The sequence below is a fragment of the Moschus berezovskii genome, chromosome 19 (assembly GCF_049115385.1).
Source record: "Moschus berezovskii isolate FMDL1 chromosome 19, NW_MosBer_1.0, whole genome shotgun sequence".
NCBI classification, from domain to species: domain Eukaryota; kingdom Metazoa; phylum Chordata; class Mammalia; order Artiodactyla; family Moschidae; genus Moschus; species Moschus berezovskii.
In genome coordinates, this window is record NC_142478.1 from 56,523,387 (window position 1) to 56,547,578 (window position 24,192).

Below are 24,192 nucleotides of genomic sequence, written 5' to 3' on the forward strand. Positions count from 1 at the left end.
GATGATAAATTTCAGAGACTGGGCCAGTCTCTGAAGGGGAGGGGCACTTCCCTGATGGTCCAGTGGCTCAGACTCTGCACTTCCAGCAGGGGGCCTGGATTTGATCGCTGGTCAGGGAACTAGATCCCACATGCCACAACTAAGAATTTACAAGCCGCAGCTAAATATCCCGCGTGCCACAACTAAGACCTGGAGCAGCCGAATAAATATTAAAAAAATTTTTTTTTTGATAAACCAAATATTCCAAATTGCTTCTATGCCTACTTTTTCTTGCCTATAACTACAACTCTAAAAATGGTTCCCAGCTCAAATACTAATAGATTGGCAAGCCGCCAGACTAAAAGTTAGGCCACTTGAGGCCATATTCAAACAGAGAGATAGTAGATATAAAGTGCTTCAGAAGACGGATGTGTTCAAAGGTGAGATGGTGTAACACAGCCGCTCTTCTAACAATGAATGATTAAACACGGAACGTCTGGTCATGACCCAGTGACCCGGAGCAGAGTTGGAATCCGTCTACCGATGCGCTTGGTGAGCTCTTAGGTCAGGAATCCAGATGGCTGCCCAAATGTCTTCTCTCTTGCTCCCACACATGCGTCATTTTGGCTGCCTCTGAAAACCTTTCCTAGTTCTGGGTGAACCTTTAGGGATGGAGGCTGCCCTCTACTACAGAAGCTGGGGGATGGGGGCCGTTTCACTCTGCCTCCTGGGAGCTCCAGGCCCTGGGCGTGGGGCCTAACCTTGATCTAGTAGGTGGATGGTCTAGTCAGTTGATTTTTTTTTTTTTTACTGATGTATAGCTGATTTATTACAGTGTTATGTAAGTTTCAGGGGTACAGTTAGGCATTGGTTCCCTTTTCTCCCACCTTCACCAACATGTGCTACTTGTGGTCTTTTTGATGACAGCCGTTCTGACAGGTGTGAGGTGACACGGCTCTTTGTGGCTTTGATTTGCATTTCCCTGATGACCGGTGATGTCGAGCATCTTTTTATGTGCTGGTTGGCCATCTGTATGTCTTTAGAAAAATATCTATTCAGGTCTTCCGCCCATTTTTCAAGTGGGTTACCTGTTGATTTTTTTAAATAATAGCTTTATTGAGACATAATTAACATACCATAAGATTCACCCTTTAAAGTTTTTTTTAGTATGGTCACAGAGTTGTGCAACCATCACCACAGTAAATTTTAGAACATTCTTGTCATCCAAAAAGAAACCCTCTACCCATTTGCTGTCATTCTTTCTACCCCCAGCCTTAGGCGACTGAGAGTTTATTTCCTATTTCTATGGACTTGCTACCACTGGACATTTCATGTAAGTGGAATCATTTAATCTGTGTCATTCTGGGTCTGACTTATTTTTCTCAGCATATTTTACATCCATGTGATAGCATGTATTAATACTTCATTCTTTTTATGGCTGAGTAATATTCCATTATGTGGATTTACCACATTCATTGATGGACATTGGGTTGTTTCCACTTCTTGGCTATTATGAATAATGCTGTGATGATGGTTAGTATACAAGTTTTTGTGCAGATGTGTATTTCTCCCGGCTACATACCAGTTCACCAGAGGGGAATTGCTGGGTCACATGGTAACTCTATGTTTAACATGTTGAGAAACTGCCAGCCTGTTTTCCAAAGCACCATTTTACATTCCCACCAGCATTATAGGAGGGTTCCAGTTTACCCACATCCTCGCCAACACTTGTTATTGTGTTTTCATTTCTTTTTCATTTCAGTCTTGTGGAGGTAAAAGGGTATCTCATTGTGGTTTTGATTTGGAATTTGGAGGGCATATGGGGCAGTGGAGAAATGACTTACAGCAGAAATGACTATTGGAAAGTCTGAGGTATTGGAGGCACTGAGCTCCCAGTGATGCCATTGGCATCCTGGCTGTGGTTGCTTCCTGGTCATTTACTGAGCTGGCTTCTCCAGTCTCTCCACTGAGCCTATGGTCCTCAAATAACATCACTTTCCACTGAAGATAACCAGAGCCAGTTTCTATTGCTGCAAACCAAGGGACATGATTGATGCCATCTTTGATAACATTTAACTTAGTCTTTACACTTACCTCTCCTTCCTGAGTGCCTTTTCTCTCGTTCCAGTCCTTCACTTCTTCCCAGAGTACTGTAATAGTCTCCTTGCTGTGGTCCCTCTCCCCAGACAACCCCTCTTGCCCATCACCTGACCGTGGGCCCCTGAGATGCAAGTTTGATCTACTTCTCTCCCTTCCCTTTAACATCAAGTTTAACCTCCTTGCTTTAGCACACAAGGCCATCCATAATGTGACCACTGTCTTCCCTGAGTTGCTCTCCTGCCGCTTCCCCCAGGCACCACTCAGATAGGCTTAGAGTGATGCCACATTTATGTAACTTCTTAACCTATCCCTGGTCGCTTCCTCCTGCTCCTCCTCCTTCCCACCCTATCTGCTCCAGATGCCCCTGTGTCATATCACAAAACACTGTAATTATTATTGACATATCTGTTTCCCTCACTACACTGTAACCTTCCAAAGGGGAAGAGCCAGTGCTTCCTGCCACATTTTATCTCTGGGCTTAGCATGCTGCAGGGCACACACAGCTCAACTGAGGTCGCTGTTAGAGGATCTGGCACCAGTGACTGCTATTTTGTCCTCTCTCCTAGAACAGTGAAAAGGTAGAGGGGACCCACAGCACACTGAGGGAGAGGTAAGTGGCGAGTGTCTGGTGAAGCTTCACTGTATGCTGGGCTGCCTTTGGGATACCACCAGTGACTCAGGGGAACGTGACTCGGGGGAACGTGTAGTTAGATGTGACTGCAAGAACGGACAGCTAGATCATGGAGAACATTGTGTCTTTTTAAAATGTTGAAGTTCCTGGGGGAAAGCTACGAAGGCTGAATTGATGCCGACTGAGGGCTTAAGACTCTGATGCTGGGAGGGATTGGGGCGGGAGGAGAAGGGGACGACAGAGAATCAGATGGCTGGATGGCATCACCGACTCGATGGACGTGAGTGTCAGTGAACTCCGGGAGTTGGTGATGGAGAGGGAGGCCTGGCGTGCTGTGATTCATGGGGTCACAAAGAGTCGTACACGACTGAGCGACTGAAATGAACTGAACTGAACTGAGGGCTTAAGGTTTATGGGGCTGAAACCCACTGTGATCTTTTCCACATGTCTGTTGTCACGTGAGATAACACACCAGCTTTAGGGTGGCTCCACCTGTGACTTCTCTACGGTCTTTCCTGGGATCCTCTGAGGGGCAGCCTATCCTATATCAAGACTCTTTGAAAGTAATGGAGTGAGAATGGTCAGATTATCCTCTTGAATATGTGGCCTCCCTCCCTCCTGCCCTTCGCCCACAGGAAAACATCCCTATTCGGACTTGGGAGGAAGGATCACGCCAGAGTGGTACTGAAGGAACGGGAGAGATGGTTCTAAACTTCTGTGTACCTCGCCTTGAGTCTATGTCCCTTTCCAGGGTCTGACCATACAAACCTTTGGTTCACTGAATGCGTCTGGCCTTGGTGTGTCAGAGGGTCCCATGAGACTGCTGGCCCAGCTTCCCTTGTGTGTACATTTAAGGCAACCAAGATACGTTTATCGAAACTAAGAAATTAAGTTTGGAGCAAACAACATCAACTAAACCACAGACTTCCTCTGGGCTTCACCGGTTCTTCCTAACGTCCTTTATTTCTGCTCCAGAAAACCAGGATCCTGCTTCACATTTCGTCATCGTCTCCCCTTAGTCTCCTTTGACCTGTGACGGTTTCTGAGTCTTTTCATGTTTGTCATGACCTTTCTTTTTCTTTCTTTGGCTGTGCTGGGTCTTTATTGCAGCACGTAGACGCTCTAGTTGTGGCGTGCAGGCTTAGCTGCCCCACGGCACAAGGCATTTTAGTACCCCAACCAGGGATCAAACCCACATCCCCTGTGTCAGAAGGCAGATTCTTAACTACTGGACTACCATGGGAAGTGTCATGACCTGGGCATTTTGGATGAGTACTAGTCAGGTGTTTTGTACAGATTCGTCATATCTGTAAAAATCTGTTGGATTCATCCTGGCCAATGAGGTGTAGCAAACTCCAGACTGTGGGATGGATCTGGGCTGCCGTGTCTGTGTGGTCTGCAAGCTAAGAATAGTTTTCACAGTTATTTATTTTGTTTGTTTGTTTGTTTGGGTCACCAGGCAAGTGGGATCTTAGTGCCCCAATCAGGGGTGAAACCGCAACCCTACTGCAGTGGAAGCGCAGAGTCTTAACCACTGGACCACCAAGGAAGTCCCAGTTTTCACATTTTTAAGTGGTTGAAAAAAATATCAAAAGAAGATGATTTCATGATATGTGGAAGTTCTCATGAAATTCACATTAATTTCAGCGTCCATAAGTAAAGTTCGATTGGAACAGGGCTGCGCTCATTCTTCTCTGGACCAAAGTTCTGTGTGGCTGCGTTTGTGTTCCAGCGACCGAGCTGAGGTGTCCGACAGCCCACTGGGTCCACAGATCCCCACTGTTTACTCTCTGGCCCTTTCCAGAAAGTCTGCTGACCCTGATGCGGATGGCCTGTGGGGGCCGGATTCACTTTGTCAGAAACTGAGTCAGCTATTATAAGAGCACTGAAGCTTCATGCTCAGTCACTCAATCGTTCTGCACATATTTATTGAGGGCCCGTTGTCAAAGCTTGCAGAGACCCTTATTTGAGCAAGTGTTAACTGGTGCTAAAACCCTGGAGTTGGAAGAGATTAATTCTCATCAGACATCTTCCCTAGTCTCAGGCACAGTTTCTGCCGGCAGTAATAATAGCTGCCGTCCTATTTTGAGCACTACCTTATGCCAGGAACACTTTATTTGCAATATCTCTTTTAATCCTCACCACCACCCCAGGAATTGTTCCAGGAGGAAACCGAGGTTTAAGAGATTAGCCACACCCGAGGGCACACAGGGTGCTACTCAGTGGCAGAGGCAGGACTCAGCCCAGCCTGGCCTGCGTGGCCAGTGCTGTGTAAACAGGACGCTCACCCTACACCGGAGGGGCCGGGGGTTCTGGAGGAGAGACTGAGGGGTGGGGGAGGCTCTGAGTGGTTCCTGGACGACTATGCCTTTTCCACCTCCAGAACTCTGGAATCAACAGGCCAGGAAGCAGAGGCCAGTAGCCAGAGGCCCATGTGATCTGGTATTATCTTTTCAAAAGAGCATCACATGGTGCTTCTCTGGTGTCCAGCGCTGTGTCCCCATGTCTTGAGGTACAAGCCCAGTGATACTGTTTGCCACCTCTCCTTCCACCTTTTCTGGTGTCCCTGCTCTGCCAGCCACCCGGCTGGGAGAGTCTGGGTTCTCTGCTCACTTGGCAGGAAGGTGGCCCCCGCTTCCTCCCCTGGTCTGGGGCACTGGGGCCCGGCTTCTCCATTGCCTGTGTGGCCAGCTGGTGGGCCTGAGGAGGATGGAAGTGCAGATGCCCTCTGGGGACCAGAAGTTACACGTGAGCTGCTCTTCTTCCTGGTCAGACAAGCTGAGAGACACCCCAAGAAAAACACCAGCAGGAGCTCCTCTGGCCAGGCTGTTGACACGGATCCTGCTGCCCCTGGCTACTTGGGCCTTCCTGGCTAAACAGCCGCCCTGACCCTAACCCTAACCCTAACCCTATGTGTGTGTGTGCTCAGTTGTGTCTGACTCTGTGACCCCATGGACTGTAGCCCAGCAGGCTCCTCTGTCCATGGGATTTCCCAGGAAAGAATATCGGAGCCCGTTTCCGTTTCCTACTCCAGGAGATCTTCCTGATGCAGGGATTGAACCCATGTCTTTTGCACTGGCAAGCAGATTCTTTACCACTAGTGTCACCTGGGATGCCCAACCCTCCCCCTAACCCCTCCTGGCCGTCACCAGGACCTCCCCCTCCACATACCGACTCAGCACAGAGGGACTGAGTGGCTCAGCCTGGGCCTGAAGGTGGTTACTGCTACTGGCCCAGTCACAGCAGGTCCAACTGGTCACAGGCCTATTCTGCTCCATACAATGACTCTAATATATATGTCATTAATAAGAACCAAAAAATAGGAGCCAGATCCAATGAGAGAAGCTCCCTGTGGGTGTCCAGAGGACATCCAACTCTGAGTTATCTTTTTTGGAAGGAAACAAGTCATTGGAGAGTTTTCTGTTCCCTAAAGCGTCCCCAGGAACCTTTTAACCGGCTTGATAATCTATCTCTCCTAAGCCCTCAGCAGCTGCAAAGTTGATTCATAAAGCTTGTTTTCCTTTTTGGGTTTTTCAAAAGGAATGCAATGTAAACCAGCTTGCAAAGCCCTGGAGGTAAAATCTGACCAGCGGGGCGCCTGCTGGACCATGGCCCACGCCGGCTGTCCCAAGGTCATGGTGACACGGCCTGGCTGGGGAGCCGGCTTTGTCCTGTGTTCTGGGGTGTTCCGAGGACTCACCAGGAGCCAGGTTTCTGAGTGGCGGCCACACAGGGGGCTCTGTGCCAGGAGAAGGATGCTGAGGCCATCCTGTTTCTCTGACATGGAATTCTGCCCCTGGGGAGGAAGGACCTTTACCGAGGTCAGTGACGTCATCTCAAAGGCTGGTTTCTCTGGGAAAGGCACTGGTTCGGGTGGGTGGGGGTGTCAGACTGAACACATGTGAAGAATAACCTTTGGCCCACTGGCCTGAGAGAGGCTTCATAACCGAGGATGAAATCGGACCATAACTTTCATCTGTTTATAGGCGAAGGATACTGGCTTTTCAAGGTCAAAACAGTGCTGCAGCCTCAGTCACGTTCCTGAAACAACCCCTGAGCTGGGGATCTGTTTTTGCCTGCTAGGTGTTTTGCAGCCCAGCGGAGTTCAAGGCTATGGGCCAACCAGATGGGCCTGTGCAGTGCGTGTGTCACGGGACAGGGTGGCTGACATGGGCCAAGCTCTGCCCCAGGGAGGCTGGCTGTGTGGTTTCTAGTCCAGGTGCACACCCACAGGGCTCCGGGGGGGAGGGGGGCTTTTTCTGCATTCTCTCTGGCAGTTGCCACCGGGGTTAAGCTTAGCCAATGATGCTCTTCGTAACGGCCGCGCACAACTGCTCGGGGGGGTTTACTGATAAGAAGCCACAAGCCAGGGCTCTCAGCAGCACCGAGCGCCCGACACCTCCCGCCCTAGTCTAACAGCCGACTGGGATGATCTGTATCTGGCCATGTTAGGCTAAGGGTCCAGGTGCCACTCGAGACGATGGGAATAAGGCCACACGTGTCACGAGGAAGGACAGCTGCTGGCTGAGGCCCCCGGGGACCAGGCCACCTCCTCGTCCTGGCAACCCTGCTCCAGGCAGCACTGCCATGAATCAGGCATGGGGATGGCAGTCGGGGTTTCCAGCCACCATGTCCATCCAACCCCCAGTGTTTTTCTTGCTTCCACCCACTTTTCTATTTCGGACAGAGTGGAATGTCCAACTCTTGTGAAATCTGTTGCTTAACAGAAATATGCTTTTAATGTCTAAACATTCTGAAGATTAGAGCAGGGGTAGGGAAATGCCAGAATAGCGGTACCTCTTGGGGAGAGAAAAACCACACATGCACACACAAAGTCCTTTGTGCTTCAGAAACTCTGCTCGACTTCACTGATCCTAGGATCTTGTCTAGAATCTTGGGAAATGGTTAAGCCAAGAATTTCAGTCGTGAATATTTCGGCAGTGATTTCGTCTGGAAGTTCTTCTTCTAAGCAAATTTCAGAACCTAACCAAACAAGAGAAGAAAGCAAATGCTTTCATAATGATTAGGTTTCTAACTCAGAAGCATTTTCCAAAAAATATGAGGAACTGATAGGAAAGAGAAGTGAGAGGCGCTCTGTGCAGGGATTTGGCTCTGGCTCCCTGAGAAGTGCTGGGGTGGATGGAAATCGGTCAAAATCCCTCCTTTGTGGTTTGGGTTTGGAGCACTCTTACCCAAATCTCTGCACACCTTATTGGAAAACCCCAACTATATGGCATCATTGATTTTACTGTTTTGAGACACTTAGGAACACTGTATCCATGAATGTGCGCCCTTGTGTGTATATGTGTAAAAATTACATTCTGAGATACCAAGTACACAAGGAATGGGGTGGGGGAGCTTGCAGGTTGGAAATGACAGATCAGACACTGGAGTCTAGAACTGTCTGAGTTAGGAACCCTGTTCAATTTGAAATTGGGAACAGACAACAAAAGGAGAAGAAGAAGGAAGCCCGGTGAGGGGTCTTTGCTTCTGTCTTCTTGGCGGGGGGCAATGGGGCAGCCCTGGGGGGTTGTCCACGGACATGTTCCAGCACACTCGGGCCAACGGACTAAAAGAAGGAGGTGGAAAATCCTCAGATAGGAAAGAAGAGGATGATCTTTTTTTTGGCCACACCGCACTGCATGTGGGATCTTAGTTCCCAGACCAGGGATTGAACATGTGAGCCCTGCACTGGAAATGCCAAGTTCTAACCACTGGTTGACTAGGGAAGTCCCCAGGAGGATCTCTAAAGACGTTCAAGTTCTGGCAACGTGGGTTCGGGTTCCTGCCTGACCCTGAGTCACTGACCCTCTTGTCCTCCAAGGCTCTCCTGACTATACCTCCCCTGAAATGACTTCAAAACCATATTTTCTATTAGTGGCCAGTGTTCTCCTCCCCCGGCCGGAAAGATGAGGACTGGGTTGGGGGAATAAAGGGAAAAACAAGGCCAGAAGACACAGGGGACGTCAGAGCCCGGGAACAAAGGCTTTCATCTCTTCAACATGACCACCGCTCCCTGGTCCTTTCATAACTTATTCATGTTGGGTTCCCCACAGACCTGCTCTGTCATGTGCGCGGAATGAAGGAGAGTGGCTGGCACCAGTCAGGAGACATAAATGCACTCAAGTCGACAACAAATTATCATGCCCTGGTTACGTGCCCAGACAGAGCCCACTCGCTGGTAGTACCTTTGACAGAGGCGGCTGCAGGCTCGGATTTCCAGCCCTCGGGATTCAGTCCAAACAGCGTGGCGAAGCAGTCCGTCATCTCTGCTTCTGTCATGTGCTCCCCTAGGCATCACACAGGGAAAAGGAGGCGGGTCGGCTGGTTTAGCATCATCTTTCTAAAGTCTTCAAGAGAATTACTCCACAGGTTTCTTTTTCTTGACATGCAAAAGCCATCTAGGAAGTCCCATGTTACCGTCACATAGACTTCCTTATATGGTGCTAAAAGTGGGGCTCCAACCTGGGGGACTGTGTCGGGGCTTGTGCAGATGGGGAAACAGCTTTCTGATAAAGACTGCACTTGGCTTCATTTCAGTTTCCCTCATGTTAGAAACACCAGTTTCGCTGAGATGAAATGATCACCCAGAGAAAAAGGAAAAAAAAAATTTTTTTTTTTGTCTTTTGGCTGTGCCACACAGCATGTGGCATCTTATTTCTCTGACCAGGAATTGAACTCGTGCCCTCGACATTGGAAGTTCTAAGTCTCAACCACTGGACTGCCCGGGAAGTCCCTAAAAATGATTTTTTTTTTACTTTGGTGTGGTTTTATCTCACAAATGCAAACCAGTCTCATGGTACCTTATCATGAGGTTGATGGCTGGCACTTGTATTCCTGCTTTATGAGTGCTGTGCTAAATTGCTTCAGTCGTGTCCAACTCTTTGAGATCCCAAGACAGTAGCCTACCAGGCTCCTCTGTCTATGAGATTCTCCAGGCAAGAATACTGGAGTCGGTTGCCATTCCCTTCTCCAGGGGATCTTCCCAACCCAGGGACTGAGCCCATGTCTCTTATGTCTTCTGCATTGGCAGGCAGGTTCTTTACCACTAGCACCACCTGGGAAACCCAAGGTAAGAGGAAGGCATCTAGGGCCCTGAACTGCACAGTCCCAGGAAGTTGGAACACACACTCCATCCTTCAGGTCTCCGCCATCCTTCCCTTTATCCCTCATTCACCAGCCACGTGGGTCAGTAAGCAGCATCCTCAGGGCTGAAGCTCTAATAAATCAAAGATGTGGGTGTCTGGGGGCTGCCTTCCCAGCTCAGTTCTCTCCAGTGGGATGGGTGCAAGGGTGTTACGAGGTCTACCTATTTGTGTATTTACCTTTAGTTTGAAGCAGATTCAGAAAATCCTCTCTTTGAATCACCTTCTCTCCCTTTGCATTGGTGAAACCAAGAATGTCAAAGCTCTGCTGGATGCCACTCATGGTGTTACCGAAGGGTGGCCTATGATTGAGGTAGAGTTTGAAGAAATCCGGTAAGTTGATTTTGTCAATGAGCTTTCCAGTGTCCACATACTCACTAAATCTGATTTCGTTAAACATATCTTCAATCTAGAAAAGAGATTTAGGGGGGGAAAAAGACCATAGTAAGCAGATAGAATTCTAAGAATTGGAGCGTAACAGACAAATGTTCGTAGTTAGCTTAAAATATGTCTGCTACGGGTTGACTGCATCCTCCCGCCACCCCCACCCAAGAAAGACAGGTTGAAGTCCTAACTCCCCGTCTCTCAGAATGTGACTTTATTTAGAAACAGGGTCATGGCAGATGTAACTAGTATGATGAGGTCAATACTGGAATAAAGTGGGCTTTTAATCCAATATGACTGGAGCTCGAATTGGGACTGAGGGGAGATGATTTTTTGAGATGCTAGTCTGCCATCTTCTAGGTCTGCTAGCTTTCTGATTAAAATCGTTATTCCATGTTCCCAAAACTCATCTCCCAATGTACTGGCCTGTCATATGGCAAGCAGAATAAGCTTGGCTCAATCACATCCTCATTAAAAGAAGAGAGAGACACTCAGGGCCAAGACAGACATATGATGGTGGAGGCAGAGGTTGGAGTAATACAGCTTAAGCCAAGGAAAGACCAGGACTGCTGGTAACCACAGAAACTAGAAGAGGCAGGGATGGTTTATCCCCTACATGTTTCACAGAGAGCCTGACCCTGTTGACACCCTGATTTTGGATTTCCACGAGAGAATAAATTCCCATTGTGTAAAGCCACCCAGTTTTTGGTACTTTTTACAGCAGCTCTGATTCACTGTCCAACTGGCCAATACTATTAGCATTGGCATGAACAGTGTTTCATTTTATCACTTTTCACCTAAGTATCAAAGTTCTGTATAGTCAAAGCTATGATTCTTCTAGTAGTCATGTACCGATGTGAGAGCTGGACAATAAAAAAAGGTCGAGCATCAAAGAATTGATGCCTTCAAACTGTGGTATTGGAGAAGACTCTTGAGAGTCCCTTGGACTGCAAGGAGATCAAACCAGGCCATCCTAAAGGAAATCAACCCTGAAAATTCACTGGAAGGACTGATGTTGAAGCTGAAGCTTTAATATTTTGGCCAACTGATATGAAGAACCGACTCATTGGAAAAGATCCTGATTCTTGGAAAGGCAGGAGGAGAAGGGGAAGACCGAGGATGAGATGATTAGATGGCATCCCTGACTGGCCCCAGGAAATAGTGAAGAACAGAGATACATGGCGTGTTGCAGTCCTTGGGGCTGCAAAGAGTCAGACATGACTGAGCGACTGAACAACAACAAATTTTGCACTGTATTTGCTATATCCCTGCTTTGTGAAGAAGCTATTCTGTGCCTTGTGCTCAGTCATGTCCCACTCTTTGTGACCCCATGGACTGTAGCCTGCCAGGTTCCTCTGTCCATGGAATTTTCCAAGCAAGGATACTGGAGTGGGTTTCCATTTCCTCTTCAAGGGGATCTTCCTGACCCAGGGATCAAACCCATGTCTCATATGTGTCTCCTGCATTGCAGGTGGATTCTTTACCTGCTGAGCCATCAGGGAAGCTCACAGAATCCTAAAGAATTTAGAAATTAGTTTATATAAATAAGCAAATAATTCAGTGTGAAACTCAAATACAGGACCGATCGCTATGGTAAGTTTCTTATGACAACTGCATTGTAGTTCTTTTTTCCTTTCAATCTTTTCCATGTTTATCCTGCAGTGTTTTATACACACAAAGATATTTTGTAACACACACATGACTTATGTGATATAATTTTTAAAATGAAGACCTAAGAAGCCATCATTCATTGAAAATATCAACACAGTTGACAAATACTAAGTGAGACTAACCATGAAAAAAAAGACCCAAATTTTAAAAATCATGAAAGAGGGAATGCAAGTATTGACACCAATCTTACAGAAATTAAAAGGAATATGAGCAACTATATGCCAATAAATCAGATAACTTAGGAAAAATGAACAAATTCCTAGGAAGATACAAATGACCAAAACTGACTCAAGAAAAAATAGAAAATCTGAACAGACCTATAACAAGTAAATAGATGGAATAACTTTACAACTTCCATGAAGAAAAGCCAAGGACCAAATGACTTCATTGGTGAATATGTCTTCCTCCAAATTGAGGGGTTTTGAATTTGAGAAAGACAAGGAGAGAGAGGGAATAAGAGCCATAGAAAAGTGGGAAATAATGTTTTCCCCCAGAACATAACTCTAACTTGGTCCATAGGAATGAATTTGGAAGATAATCTGTATTTGTACACAATATTTGCTGGTAGATAACCAATTTCTTGGGCTTCCCTGGTGGCTCAGAGGTTAAAGCGTCTGCCTCCAATGCGGGAGACCCAGGTTTGATCCCTGGGTCAGGAAGATCCCCTGGAGAAGGAAACGGTAACCCACTCCAGTATTCTTGCCTGGAGAATCCCATGGACGGAGAAGCCTGGTAGGTTACAGTCCATGAGGTCGCAAAGAGTCGGACACGACTGAGTGACGGAACGGAACGAACGGAACCAATTTCTTCCTGTCCACTAAATAAATGTAGAGCAAAAACTGAAAGAAACACCAGTTTGAAGCATCCCAGAGTCTTAGTCTTGTCCCAAGTATCAAGAAGAAAATACAAACCTCTTGCAGTCCAACCGTCTGATCATAATTACTGTGAAAGATCTGGGGCACTTTCTTTTCACTTTTTCCCATGCATATAAAATACATGTGTCTATTTTTTGCAAATCTGGTTTGTGTATATATTCTTTTTGTATCCTGCTTTTTATACTGTATCTTAGTAATCACCTAGTATTTTCAAAGAAGCCACATATTCTCAATGCAACTCTCCAGGAATGGTCTTTAGACATAATATCATTGGTTATGGATACAAATGAACCTTAATCATTACTATGTCAGCAGTTCTAACTGGTAACATTTTCATGTATAGCATTCATTGAGTTATATTATGTGTAACTGATGAAAGCTGATCCCCGAAGAATTGATGCTTTTGAACTGTGGTGCTGGAGAAGACTCTTGAGAGACTGCAAGGAGATCCAACCAGTCCATTCTAAAGGAGATCAATCCAGGGTGTTCATTGGAAGGACTGATGCTAAAGCTGAAACTCCAATACTTTGGCCACCTCACGCGTCGAGTTGACTCACTGGAAAAGAGTCTGACGCTAGGAAGGATTGGGGGTGGGAGGAGACGGGGACGACAGAGAATGAGATGGCTGGATGGCATCACCGACTTGATGGACATGAGTTTGGGTGAACTCCGGGAGTTGGTGATGGACAGGGAGGCCTGGCATGCTGTGATTCATGGGGTTGCAAAGAGTCGGACACGACTGAGCGATTGAACTGAATTGAACTGAACTATACAGAATTTTTTTTACTATTTATTTGGCTACCTTGGGTGTTAGTTGCAGCATGTGGGATCTGATCTTTCATTTCAGTGTGTGGGGTTCTCTCTAGCTGTGCCCCAGGATCTCCAGAGTGAGCACGGGCTTCAGTAATTTAGGCATGTGGGCTCTCTAGTTGTGGCACATGGGCTCCAGAGCATGCAGGCTCAGTAGTTGCAGAGCACAGGCTTACTTGCCTCACAGGCCATTGGATCTTAGTTCCCTGACCAGGGATCAATAAGGGATCCCCTGCATGGCAAGGTGACTTTTTAACCACTGGACCACCAGGGAATTCCCTGCACCATATGATTTTAATAGTATGAGTATATGCATGTGCTACCACTTACTATGAACCAGAGGAGACTGGGGCTAAAACTACAATCTTCGATGACAGATCTCTATTCAAACCCTGGCTCTGCCATTTTCCATGTGACTTTGGGTGAGTAATGTGATGTTCCTTATCCTCAGTTTCCCTTTGAAAAGGCGGGTAATATGGGTGAACGATTTGCAGTAGAGCTGATCTGCAGCTTACTATGACAGTGTATTTAAGTATGGACATACTGCTTAAAACACAGTCAGCACTCAACAGGCATTAAGAGTTCTTGTGATTATGATACTTTCTACGCCCTCACTGATTACAATGCACGCAATTATAATATGTCATTTATAAACATAGAAACTATAATGTAAATGATATGTGTACATTATAAACACAACATACGATTTAAACTCAATTCAGAAATAGGACAGTAACTCAAAGATGACAGAAAGAAATCCCAAAGTGCCTGGAGTTACTCATACCCAGAGTGTTCCAAAGATCTCGGCGAACATGCCTGGCACAAATCACACTGTAGGTGATTCACCTCTTACTCTCTTTCCTTAAATGACTGATCAAAACTCACTGCTCAACAAGCAGAGAGCTGGCAGCTTTGGCATCAAGACTTTCTTTCCCAAGCCTAGTTTGCAAGTGTTAGTTGAAGAGGCAGGTTCTGGTACGTGTCTGAACAAGGTTCACGCTTGGGAGAGGAACCCTGGAGCCAGAATGAAACACCACAGCCTTCCCAGGGCCCCTGGGGGGGGCGGGGGGGAAGGAGCAGGAGCCCCCAAGGCCACCCAAAATGCTCTGGCTGGCTTCAACCTGGTCTTTTATTGGCATTCTCGTGCTGGCCCGTCATCTGCTTAGGCAGCGGTTCATTTGATTCATCTGGGGAGTTTTAAACGTTCTGAGGCCCAGGCCCCATTCCCAGAGATCCTGATTTAATTGGTCAGGGGTGGAGTATAAGCAGTCATAGCTTAACAAAGCTCCCCAGGGGATATGAATGTGTGACCAAGGTTGAGAAGTTACGGCTTTAGGGCAGGGGATCTCAAACTATATCAGGCATCAAGATGACTAGGAGGCCCTGTTAAAACACGGACTGTTGGTCACATCCCCTGGGTTTCTGATTCTGCAGGTCTGGGATGGGGGCCAAGAATCTGCTTTGCTTACAAATCCGACTGTGCTGCTGGTGTTGGGGGCCACAGCTTTGAGAATCAATTCTTATACCGCGGTGCTTGGTGGAGGTGATACTTGTGCCGAAAAGAAGCAGCACCAGCTCTTGTGATTTTCACTGAGGGTAATGATGGGTGGCAGCTGTGATGCATGGTCTAATTCTTCGGGCCTACATCTGTCTCCTCCATTAAGCTGCAGCAGTGGTGTTCATCTCTATTTCCACAGCAGCTTCCTCATTCAGAAGGCCCAGAGGAACGTTCACTGCATGAATGAATGAAACACCGTGGGCACAATGTAAAAAGTTCTGTTAAAACTTACAAAAGGACTGCAACTTCCCTGGTGGTCCAGTGGTTAAGACTCCGAGCTTCCACTGCAGGGGATGCAGGTTCGATCCCTGGTCAGGGAACTAAAATCCCACATGCCACGTGGTGCGACCAAAAAAATAAAAATAATAAAAAAAACACCTCACAAAAGGCATATTTAGAATAACCGCTTACTGCCCTAGTTAATTTAGTTCAATTTACTATAAGTTACTGAGCATTTGGATTGGCACGGGCAAATGGAAGACTAGTCATTTAATTATTACTAGGCAGCCCTGCATTCTAGGAGTGTACAGTTAGCCAATCAGTCAGCAAAGATTAAGAACCCATGAAGTGCCAGGCACTGGTCTGGGTCCTGTGAAGAGACACTTTGGAGACTATACACACACACACACACACACACACACACACACTTACTCCTGCTAGAGTGAACTAACAGGAAGGCTCCATCACTGGCTGCTCGGCCCTGTGCCCATACCTGGGGGCTTTTCGAAACTATCCAGGCCCAGGCTCCACCCCAAGGTTCAACAGATTGGAGGCTGAGCCCAGGTATCAGTACTTTTTAAGTGCCCCCAAGTGATTTTAACATGGTTGGACTCCGTGCCTCTAAAAGATTTCAGTGCCTGAATGCAAGAGGTTGACATCCAGGGCTGGAGGAGTGTTCAGTAAGGGGGACTTGGGAAGACTGCCTCAGAAGAGGTGGTCCACTGAGGATCCAGGCAGTGGGAGGGGAGGGGAAGGCACTCGAGGCTGGGAAACAAGTGTGAGGAGCGGGGAAGCAAGGGAGGGGTGCCCACGAAACACTTCCAAAGCACCCTCTGTGTGTGTCCCATCTCTGCTATAATAAATGATTACATACCTAGCAGCTTGAAGCACACAGACTGACCTCACAATTCTCAAGGCCACAAGTCTGAAATGGGCTTGAAGGGCCAGAACCAAGGTATTGTTGGTAGGACAGCATCCTTTCTGCCTTCTTTCCTTTTCCAGCTTCTGAAGACAGCCTGCATTTCTTAGCTTGTGGCCCGCTCCCAACTTAAAGCCTGCAAGCCCATCACCCTTTTGAACCTCTTCTTCTGTCTCATGGCTTCTCCTTAAACTCTGGCCCTCCTGTTTCCCTGTTATTTATTTGGCTGCTTTGGACCTTAGCTATATCATGCAAGATCTAATTCCCCCACCAGGGATCAAACACTGGCCCCCTGCATTGGGCGTGTGGAGTCTTAGCCACTGGACCCCCAGAAAAGTCCCCTGCCTCCCTCTTTAAAGACCCTTGTAGTTACATTGGGCCCACTGGGTGATCCAGGATAATCTCATCTCCAGACCCTTGATACAATCATACGAGTGAAATCCCTTTTGCTGGGTAAGGTAGCATGTTCACGGGGAGCTACCCACCTATATTCTATGCCCCTCCATTCTAGGCAACACTCTGGGAATGCTGAACCACAGGATCCCCTCCCTGGATAACCCAGGCCCATTCCTAGGGCCTGTGGGGGTCTTGTCCTGAAGTCACCCGCCTGAGAGGAACCTAAAGTGGTGATGGTTGCATGACTCTGTGAACATAATAAAAGTCATTGACCTGCATACTTTAAAAGGGTGAATTATGTGATCTGTGATATAACTCAATAAAGTTGTTTAAAAGGAAGAAAAATACAGAGTTCCCTGGTGGTCTAGCTGTTAGGAGTCTGTGTTTTCACTGCATGGTCAGAGGAGGTCACGCAAGCCACACAGCATGGCGAAAAATAGTAATAATGAAAAAAGGAGGGACCTCCCTGGTGGTCCAGTAAGAATCCACCTTCCAAGGTAGGGGATGTGAGTTCAATCCCTGCATTGGATGTGGGTTGGGGAACTAAGATCCCACATGCCTCAGGACAACTAAGCCCGCGCTGCAACTACGGAGCACACAGGCCATAACTAAGACCTGATGTGACCAAATAAATAAATAAACATTTTTTAAGGAAGAAAAATAATACAGAGGTGAAGCAACGGCAAAGACAAGTAACAGGGCAAATAATATCAGTATTTTTGAAAATATATTTTTCACTATGACTATGATCTATTCTTTTATCATCATTAAACCAGTCAAGATGACAACATGCTTGTAAAAAAAATTCAAACACTGAAGATGCAAAGGATGGAAGTGCGCTATCATTCCTCATCCCGCAGCAATAACCGGTGTTCGATGTCCTGACTTACAGGATTTCTTCCTCGTTTGCAATAAGATGCACATGTCCAAACAGAATGTGGGGTCCGAGGCCAACCTGCTGGGATGCAGACCCTGGCCCTGCCCTCAGTAGCTCAGTGGCTGCGCGCTGCGCACGTTTCCTCCTCCCCTGAGGCCTTACTTTCCCTGTTGGTGAATGGAGATGATGAAAGCATTCCTTGCTGTGAGGACTGGACGCCGCCAGGGAGGCTGGCGCGGTGCTTGGCGCCCAGCGAGCGCTCAAGCGAGGAGAGCTGGCCGGCTGCTGCCACTGTCGGTGTTATTCCTCTATGACCGGCTGCGTTCTTTTTCAGTGGCCGCACAGCACTTCAGGATTTCTTTCTTTAGATGCTGTGAATGCGGCAGACAGAAGTCCTGTCCTGATCTCTGTGGGGAGGCACAGCGCTCCCTGGTGTGGGGTTCTCAGTGGACCAGGAAGACCTCCCCACAACACTGGTTATTGCTGCGGGATGAGGAGTGATAGTGCATCGTTCCTCTCGCCTTCAGGATGGAAAAAAACACCTCCTCGTATTTATGTCTCAGAGCAAATCCAGCACACCGAGGACTCTCTTCAAAGGGCGCGTTTCCAAACTCCCCTGGGGTCTTCATCAGAGCAGAAACTGCCCATGACCCCTCGCTCGGGTTTCTCCTCCCTGTAGAGGGGCTGCTGTACCACTTGGCTACGCTCCCTCCATCCCAGCTGGGACCATGGTTTAGCCACAAAGATTAGCGCACAAGGCTTTGGGAGGATTTGTTCGTTTATCTTTCTGGGTTTTGTTCTAAATACAAAAGCAATACAAGCTACTGCCTGTAGTTAAGAAAAATTAAATTCTTCAGAAATGTATGTAAGATGCTCCCCTCTCCCTGGCAATTTACAACCAAACTATCTATTAAGGAGGGTTCTGCTGCTGCTGCTGCTAAGTCGCTTCAGTCGTGTCCAACTCTGTGTGACCCCATAGACGGCAGCCCACCAGGCTCCCCCGTCCCTGGGATTCTCCAGGCAAGAACACTGGAGTGGGTTGCCATTTCCTTCTCCAATGCATGAAAGTGAAAAGTGAAAGTGAAGTCGCTCAGTCGTGTCCGACTCTAAGCGACCCCATGGACTGCAGCCCACCAGGCTCCTCCATCCATGGGATTTTCCAGGCAAGAGTACTGGAGTGGGGTGCCATTGCCTTCTCCAATTAAGGAGGGTGGATGCAACTAAATGGGAAGTTTTGTCATTTGTAGACCCTGGATATGGGTTTATGCTGCAAATTTGGAGATACAAGCTAAGAGCTGAGTTGGCATGGCCAGTAGAGGGAGAGGAGGGGTGCTGCTGGGGGAGCGAAGAGGGGGAGCTAGGAAGCCCCCCCGGGGGTGGTCATCAGGACTGGGAAGAAGGTCTAATTAGCAGGGGTTTTGGAGGGGGCATGGTTTGTTTTTTTACTTTTTGTCTGCTCCATTCAGCATGTGGGGTCTTAGCTCCCTGACCAAGGATTGAACCCTTGCCCCCACCCCACCCCATCCCCTCCCCCTGCATTGGAAGGGCAGAGTCTTAACCACTGGAGTGCCAAGGAAGTACTAATAAGCAGTTTTAGGGAAACTGCTGTGAAATGTGGTTACACTTGAAACTTTCTGCTGATTCCCAGTTTTTCAGGAAAGTTGTCCTGTATGGATTGGGCTTTCTGCTTTTGTGGAAACGGAGGAAGGAGCTGAGTGTCGGATCTGGAATGACCTGGAGTCTGCACACGCACATGGGGGAGGGGCTGCGAGCCCAGGAGAGCAAGAGTCCCCAGGGCAGCCCCAAACTCTGAAGGACCAGGGCCAGGTTCCAGCTGGTACTGGAGGTCCCAGCTGACAGGAAGTGATGCACAGAAATTAGGGTTTAGAAGCTCTCATGAGTTCCATGCCTCAGAAGTCACTGTCGCTAACCGTCTGGAACAAGTTCTTTCAGTTTTTCTAGGTGTATATGAGATCTACATATTATTGTTAATGAAGGGAGGCCATGCTTCATATATTGTTTTGCAACTTGCCTTTTGTCCTTCAGTAACAAAACCAGCACATTCTTTCTGAGTTAAGAATCACAGGCCAGCTTCCCTGGTGGTCCAGTGGTTAAGAATCCACCTGCCAATGCAGGGGACCTGGGTTCCATCCTTGCTCTGGGAAGATCCCATGCACCACAACTACTGAGCCTGTGCTCTGCAAAAAGAGAAGCCACTAAAGGGAGAAGCCTGCTCATCGCAACTAGAGAGCAGCCCCTGCTCACCTCAATGAGAGAAAGCCCGCATGCAGCAATGAAGATCCAGCACAGCCAAAAAAAAAAAAAAGTCACTGTTCAGTAATTACTAAGTGTAGCTGTGTCTGGACTTGATTTATCCCATCTCCTGACAATGGACGTTAAGGTTGTTTTAATTTTTCATTATTATAAACTATCCTGCAGTAGTCCTAAGATCTTCCCTATAGCTCAGATGGTAAAGAATCTGCCTGCAATGCAGGAGACCTGGGTTTGATCCCTGGGTCAGGATCCCCTCTGGAGAGGGAAATGGCTACCCACTCTAGTATTCCTGCCTCAGAATCCCATGGATAGAGGAGCCTGACAGGCTACAATTTGTGGGGTCGCAAAGAGTCGGACAAGACTGAGTGACTAACCCATTGCAGTAGTTGTATGTCACTGTTACCCTTGCCTGAGTTTTTCTGTAGGATATATTCCTCAAAGTAGAATTGCTGGATCCAAAATGAGCATATTTAAAAGGTAAGTGATTATTTATTTCGTCTCCAAACTCTCCTAAACAAGGCTAAAGTTGCAGAATATACCAAATACTTATTAATTACTCTGAGATCAAATCATGAAGTCAGGGAGTCAATCTTCCTCACTGTCTTTGTGGTCAAACATGACTCGTGAGCATCATTCAATTATTCATTTATTCATTCGACCAAGATTTCCTGAGCATCCACTATGTGAGCTCTTGTTGGGCCCATACGTCTCTGCCAGGATTGGCCTTAATGGGCCTAAGAGGTCACACTGCTGTGAATTCACTGTGAAAACATCAAGGATGTATAACGCTCGGAAAGCTAAATAGGAACATAGCCACAAGGGACCAGGGAACACACGTGGCATGAAGCACGGGCCAAGCCCAAGAAGATATTCCAAAGACCCGGAAGAGGAAAGAATACACCTATAAAGATGGAAGACAAAACTTTCTCATGGGACTTCCCTGGTAGTCCTCGGGGAAAACTAAGCCTGCATGCCACGACCACTGAGCCCACGTGCCTCAACTAGAGAGAAACCGATGCAGCCAAAAAAACACTTTCTTGTATGTGAAATCAGCTATACAGACTTGTGAAGGAACCCTAACTTAGGAACCCAAATCTAAGTTTGAGCTCCTTATACAACATCACAAACACTGCAGATTTTTCTTTTGAAAAATGAATATTTGTAGGAGAAACCCACTCCTACCTCTTTGGCTGTGTTCTGCAGAAGATGGGTGGGGTTAGGGATCCTTTGCTGCTGCTGCTGCTGCTGCTAAGTCACTTCAGTCATGTCTGACTCTGTGTGACCCCACAGACGGCAGCCCATGAGGTTCCGCCGTCCCTAGGATTCTCCAGGCAAGAACACTGGAGTGGGTTGCCATTTCCTTCTCCAATGCATGAAAGTGAAAAGTGAAAGTGAAGTCACTCAGTCGTGTCCGACTCTTAGCGACCCCATGGACTATAGCCCAGCAGGCTCCTCCACCCATGGGATTTCCCAGGCAAGAGTACTGGAGTAGGGTTATATTCTTGTATAATTTGGCTTCAGTTTGCCACACTGACTGGATACAAATTCCCAAGGCAGTTTAAATGACATAAAGAAAAATATAAATAATGTCTAGCCTTGGGCGGGGTCGGGGGTGGTTGGTTTGAATCTCTAAGTCTTTCATGTAACCAAGGGCTAAAATACTCTATGAGCTGAGCCTACTTCTTCATGGAACTTCTCGGGGAAGGGGGAGCAGCTGCATCTCAGTAGGAAATGTTTCATGAACCACGCCAAAGCCTGGGTCTGAAAGTTTCAAAGCCCCAAAAACATTTTTTATTAAAATCGCTATAAATCTGATGAGAACAAGAGATCAAAAAGTTCTCCCCGAGGAGCTTCAGCAATAAACGCGCTCCTCAATGAACACAGCTGGATCGGGGGCCTTCAGAGAACATCTCCAAAGAGTAAACGTGTTTTTTAAGTGGATGAAAAACCCTGGAGTCCAGGGGATTTATGAAGACACTGGGGCACCGGAACCCCTTTTGTAGCAGCTGGGGTGGGGAACTCATGCAAGAGCCAGTGACAACCCGGCAGTGACCATTTTCATTTATTTTTGTTTCTGTGTGGATAAATAATATTCAGTATCACTTTATAGCATTTGTGGCAGGCTAACCTTTTTTTCCAGATATTTTTTTTTGCGGGGGGGCACACCATGAGGCTTGTGGGAACTTAGTTCCTTGACCACGGATAGAAGCCCGGGCTCTCAGCAGCGAAAGCTCAGAGTCCTAACCTAACTGGGCCACTGGGGAATTCCCTCTGGGTACTTTTTACTCATCAGCAAAAATTTCGATAGGTGATTAAACTTTATTATTTTCGCCCAAAGATAGGACAATGGAGTGAGCCTTCAGTGATTACACCTCTTACTTCCAGAGAAAGCAGAAAAACCACAGTCACTCTGTGCTACTCTTGAGCACTTTGCGTGGCAGATGGGTGACAGTCATAAACATTAAACACCCAGGATTCACTTCTTGACAAAACAGTACTGCAGAGGACACATTTACTTGAGCACAGGGTTTAAATCAAGAATCCCGAGTGACAGGGACTTCCCTGGTGGTCCAGTAGTTAAAAGAGTCCATCTGCCAACACAGGGGACATGGGTTTGATCCCTGATCCAGCAGGATCCCACAGGCCGTGGAGAAACTGAGCCCATGCATGTCACAAGTACTGCACCAGTGCTCTAGAACCTGAGAGCTGCAAATACTGAGCCCACGTCGGGTAACTACTGAAGGCCATGTACCCTAGGGCCCATGCTCCTCAATAATAGAAGTCACCGCAACGAGAAGTGTACACACTGCAACTAGAAAAAAGCCTGCACACAGCCACAAAGACCCAGCACAGTCAAAACTAAGTAAATAAATTAAATTTTATACATATATAAAAAGAATCCGCCTTGCAGATTTGATCCCTGGTCAGGGAACTAGATCCCACATGCCGCAAATAATTCTCATGAAGTAAATAAAGATTCCTTGTGCCACAACTAAGACCCTATGCAGTCAAATACATAAGTAAATGTTTTTCAAAAAACAATAATAAGCAAACAGACGAAGGAGGAGAAAAAAAAATTTTTTTTAAACGAAAATGCAGACCCCTAGGTTCCATGGAGATTCTGACTGGCTAGATAGGGGATGGGGCCAGGGACTCTGATTTTTTAGTAAATGCTCCAGGTGATTCTACTGAACTTGCCAGCTTGAGAAATAGGGTTCTAGGCAATACGCTTTAGAAACACAGCTCTTAAAGAACACTTTTATGTGGGTTGCACAAACTTTCTGGATAGTTGCTTCCATTTTTTTTTTGTTTCCATTGTTTTTAAGGTGCTCATTCAAGACCCAACTTGGGTTTACGGGCTCTGAAAGTTCATTTCTCCAGACTCTATGTGGAGAATAAAAGTCACCTTCTAGTCACACTTGGAGAATTAAAAAAAGAGGTGACTCTGAAGGCCACTGAGGCCAAGGGAAATGACCAGGGTCACAGCTCACATCACTAAACTGTGCTCAGACACCTAAGGTGAACATCGAGTCTCAGCTGGGTTTCAGGAGTTATGTGTGCTTGAGGGTGAGCCGTAAAAGGCTACATTTCTGGCAAACAATTTGGCAACTGGGCCTTAAAGTTCTGATCTGGTAATTCTGGTAATATTATCTGATCTGATAATTCTATTTCTAGGACATTGACCGAGGAAAACAACCAGAGAAGTACAGAAACCATATGCAGAGATGCTCATCATAGCCATGTCTCTGACAGCCTAAATACTTCACACAACTGATGTGTCATCAACTGAGGAATGGATCAACTGAATATATGGACTTGAGAAAGCATGTTGTCTATAGCAGACCAAAAAGCTTATTATGCACAGGAGAAGAGATGATTGACAAAGTGAAAAAGCAACCTATGGAATGGGAGAGAACGTTTCCAAACCACACATCTGATAAGGGGTTGACACCTAAAATATATAAGGAACTCACAACCAATAGCAAAAAAAACAAATAACCCATTTTAAAAATAGGCAGAAGACCCGAGGGGACATCTTTCTAAAGAAGATATTCAAATGATCAACAAGTACATGAAAAGATGCTCACATCACTAACCATTAGGAAAATGCAAATCAGAAGCACAATGAATTATCACCTTGTATCTGTCAGAACGGCTTTTATCAAAAAAAGAGAAAACCAGTGCTCACAGGATGTGAAGCTAAATGGGAATTCGTGTGCATTGTTGGTGGGAATGCATAAAGAAAATATGGGCTATGTCTGTGTGCATGATGGAACATTGCTGTAATATTATCCAGCCATAAAGAAGAGGGAATTCTTGCCATTTATGACAATGTGGATGGACCTTGAGAGCA

The 24,192-nt window shown here is 46.8% G+C and overlaps 1 protein-coding gene and 1 long non-coding RNA gene across 3 annotated transcripts in view; one reads left to right on the forward strand and one right to left on the reverse strand.

Moving 5' to 3' along the window:
- Nucleotides 1-2,562: 2,562 nt before the first annotated feature.
- LOC148774876 (uncharacterized) overlaps nucleotides 2,563-24,192 on the forward strand; it is a 42,062-nt gene continuing 20,432 nt past the window's right edge. The window contains exon 1 of the long non-coding RNA XR_016035340.1: nucleotides 2,563-2,689. This is a non-coding gene — a long non-coding RNA (uncharacterized LOC148774876). The remainder of the gene's footprint in view (nucleotides 2,690-24,192) is intronic.
- Nucleotides 7,435-24,192, reverse strand: part of CFAP251 (cilia and flagella associated protein 251) — a 77,301-nt gene continuing 60,543 nt past the window's right edge. Inside the window, exons 20-22 of one of the 2 annotated variants that reach the window (XM_055404820.2) lie at nucleotides 10,036-10,264; nucleotides 8,899-9,000; nucleotides 7,435-7,693 (exon numbers count right to left, since the gene is read on the reverse strand). In XM_055404820.2, the coding sequence (XP_055260795.2) occupies nucleotides 7,557-7,693; nucleotides 8,899-9,000; nucleotides 10,036-10,264 (468 nt within the window). In that variant the 3' untranslated portion in view covers nucleotides 7,435-7,556. Of the gene's footprint in view, nucleotides 7,694-8,898; nucleotides 9,001-10,035; nucleotides 10,265-15,064; nucleotides 15,329-24,192 lie in introns of those variants that run through there. The other variant, XR_016035339.1, reaches the window with a different exon arrangement.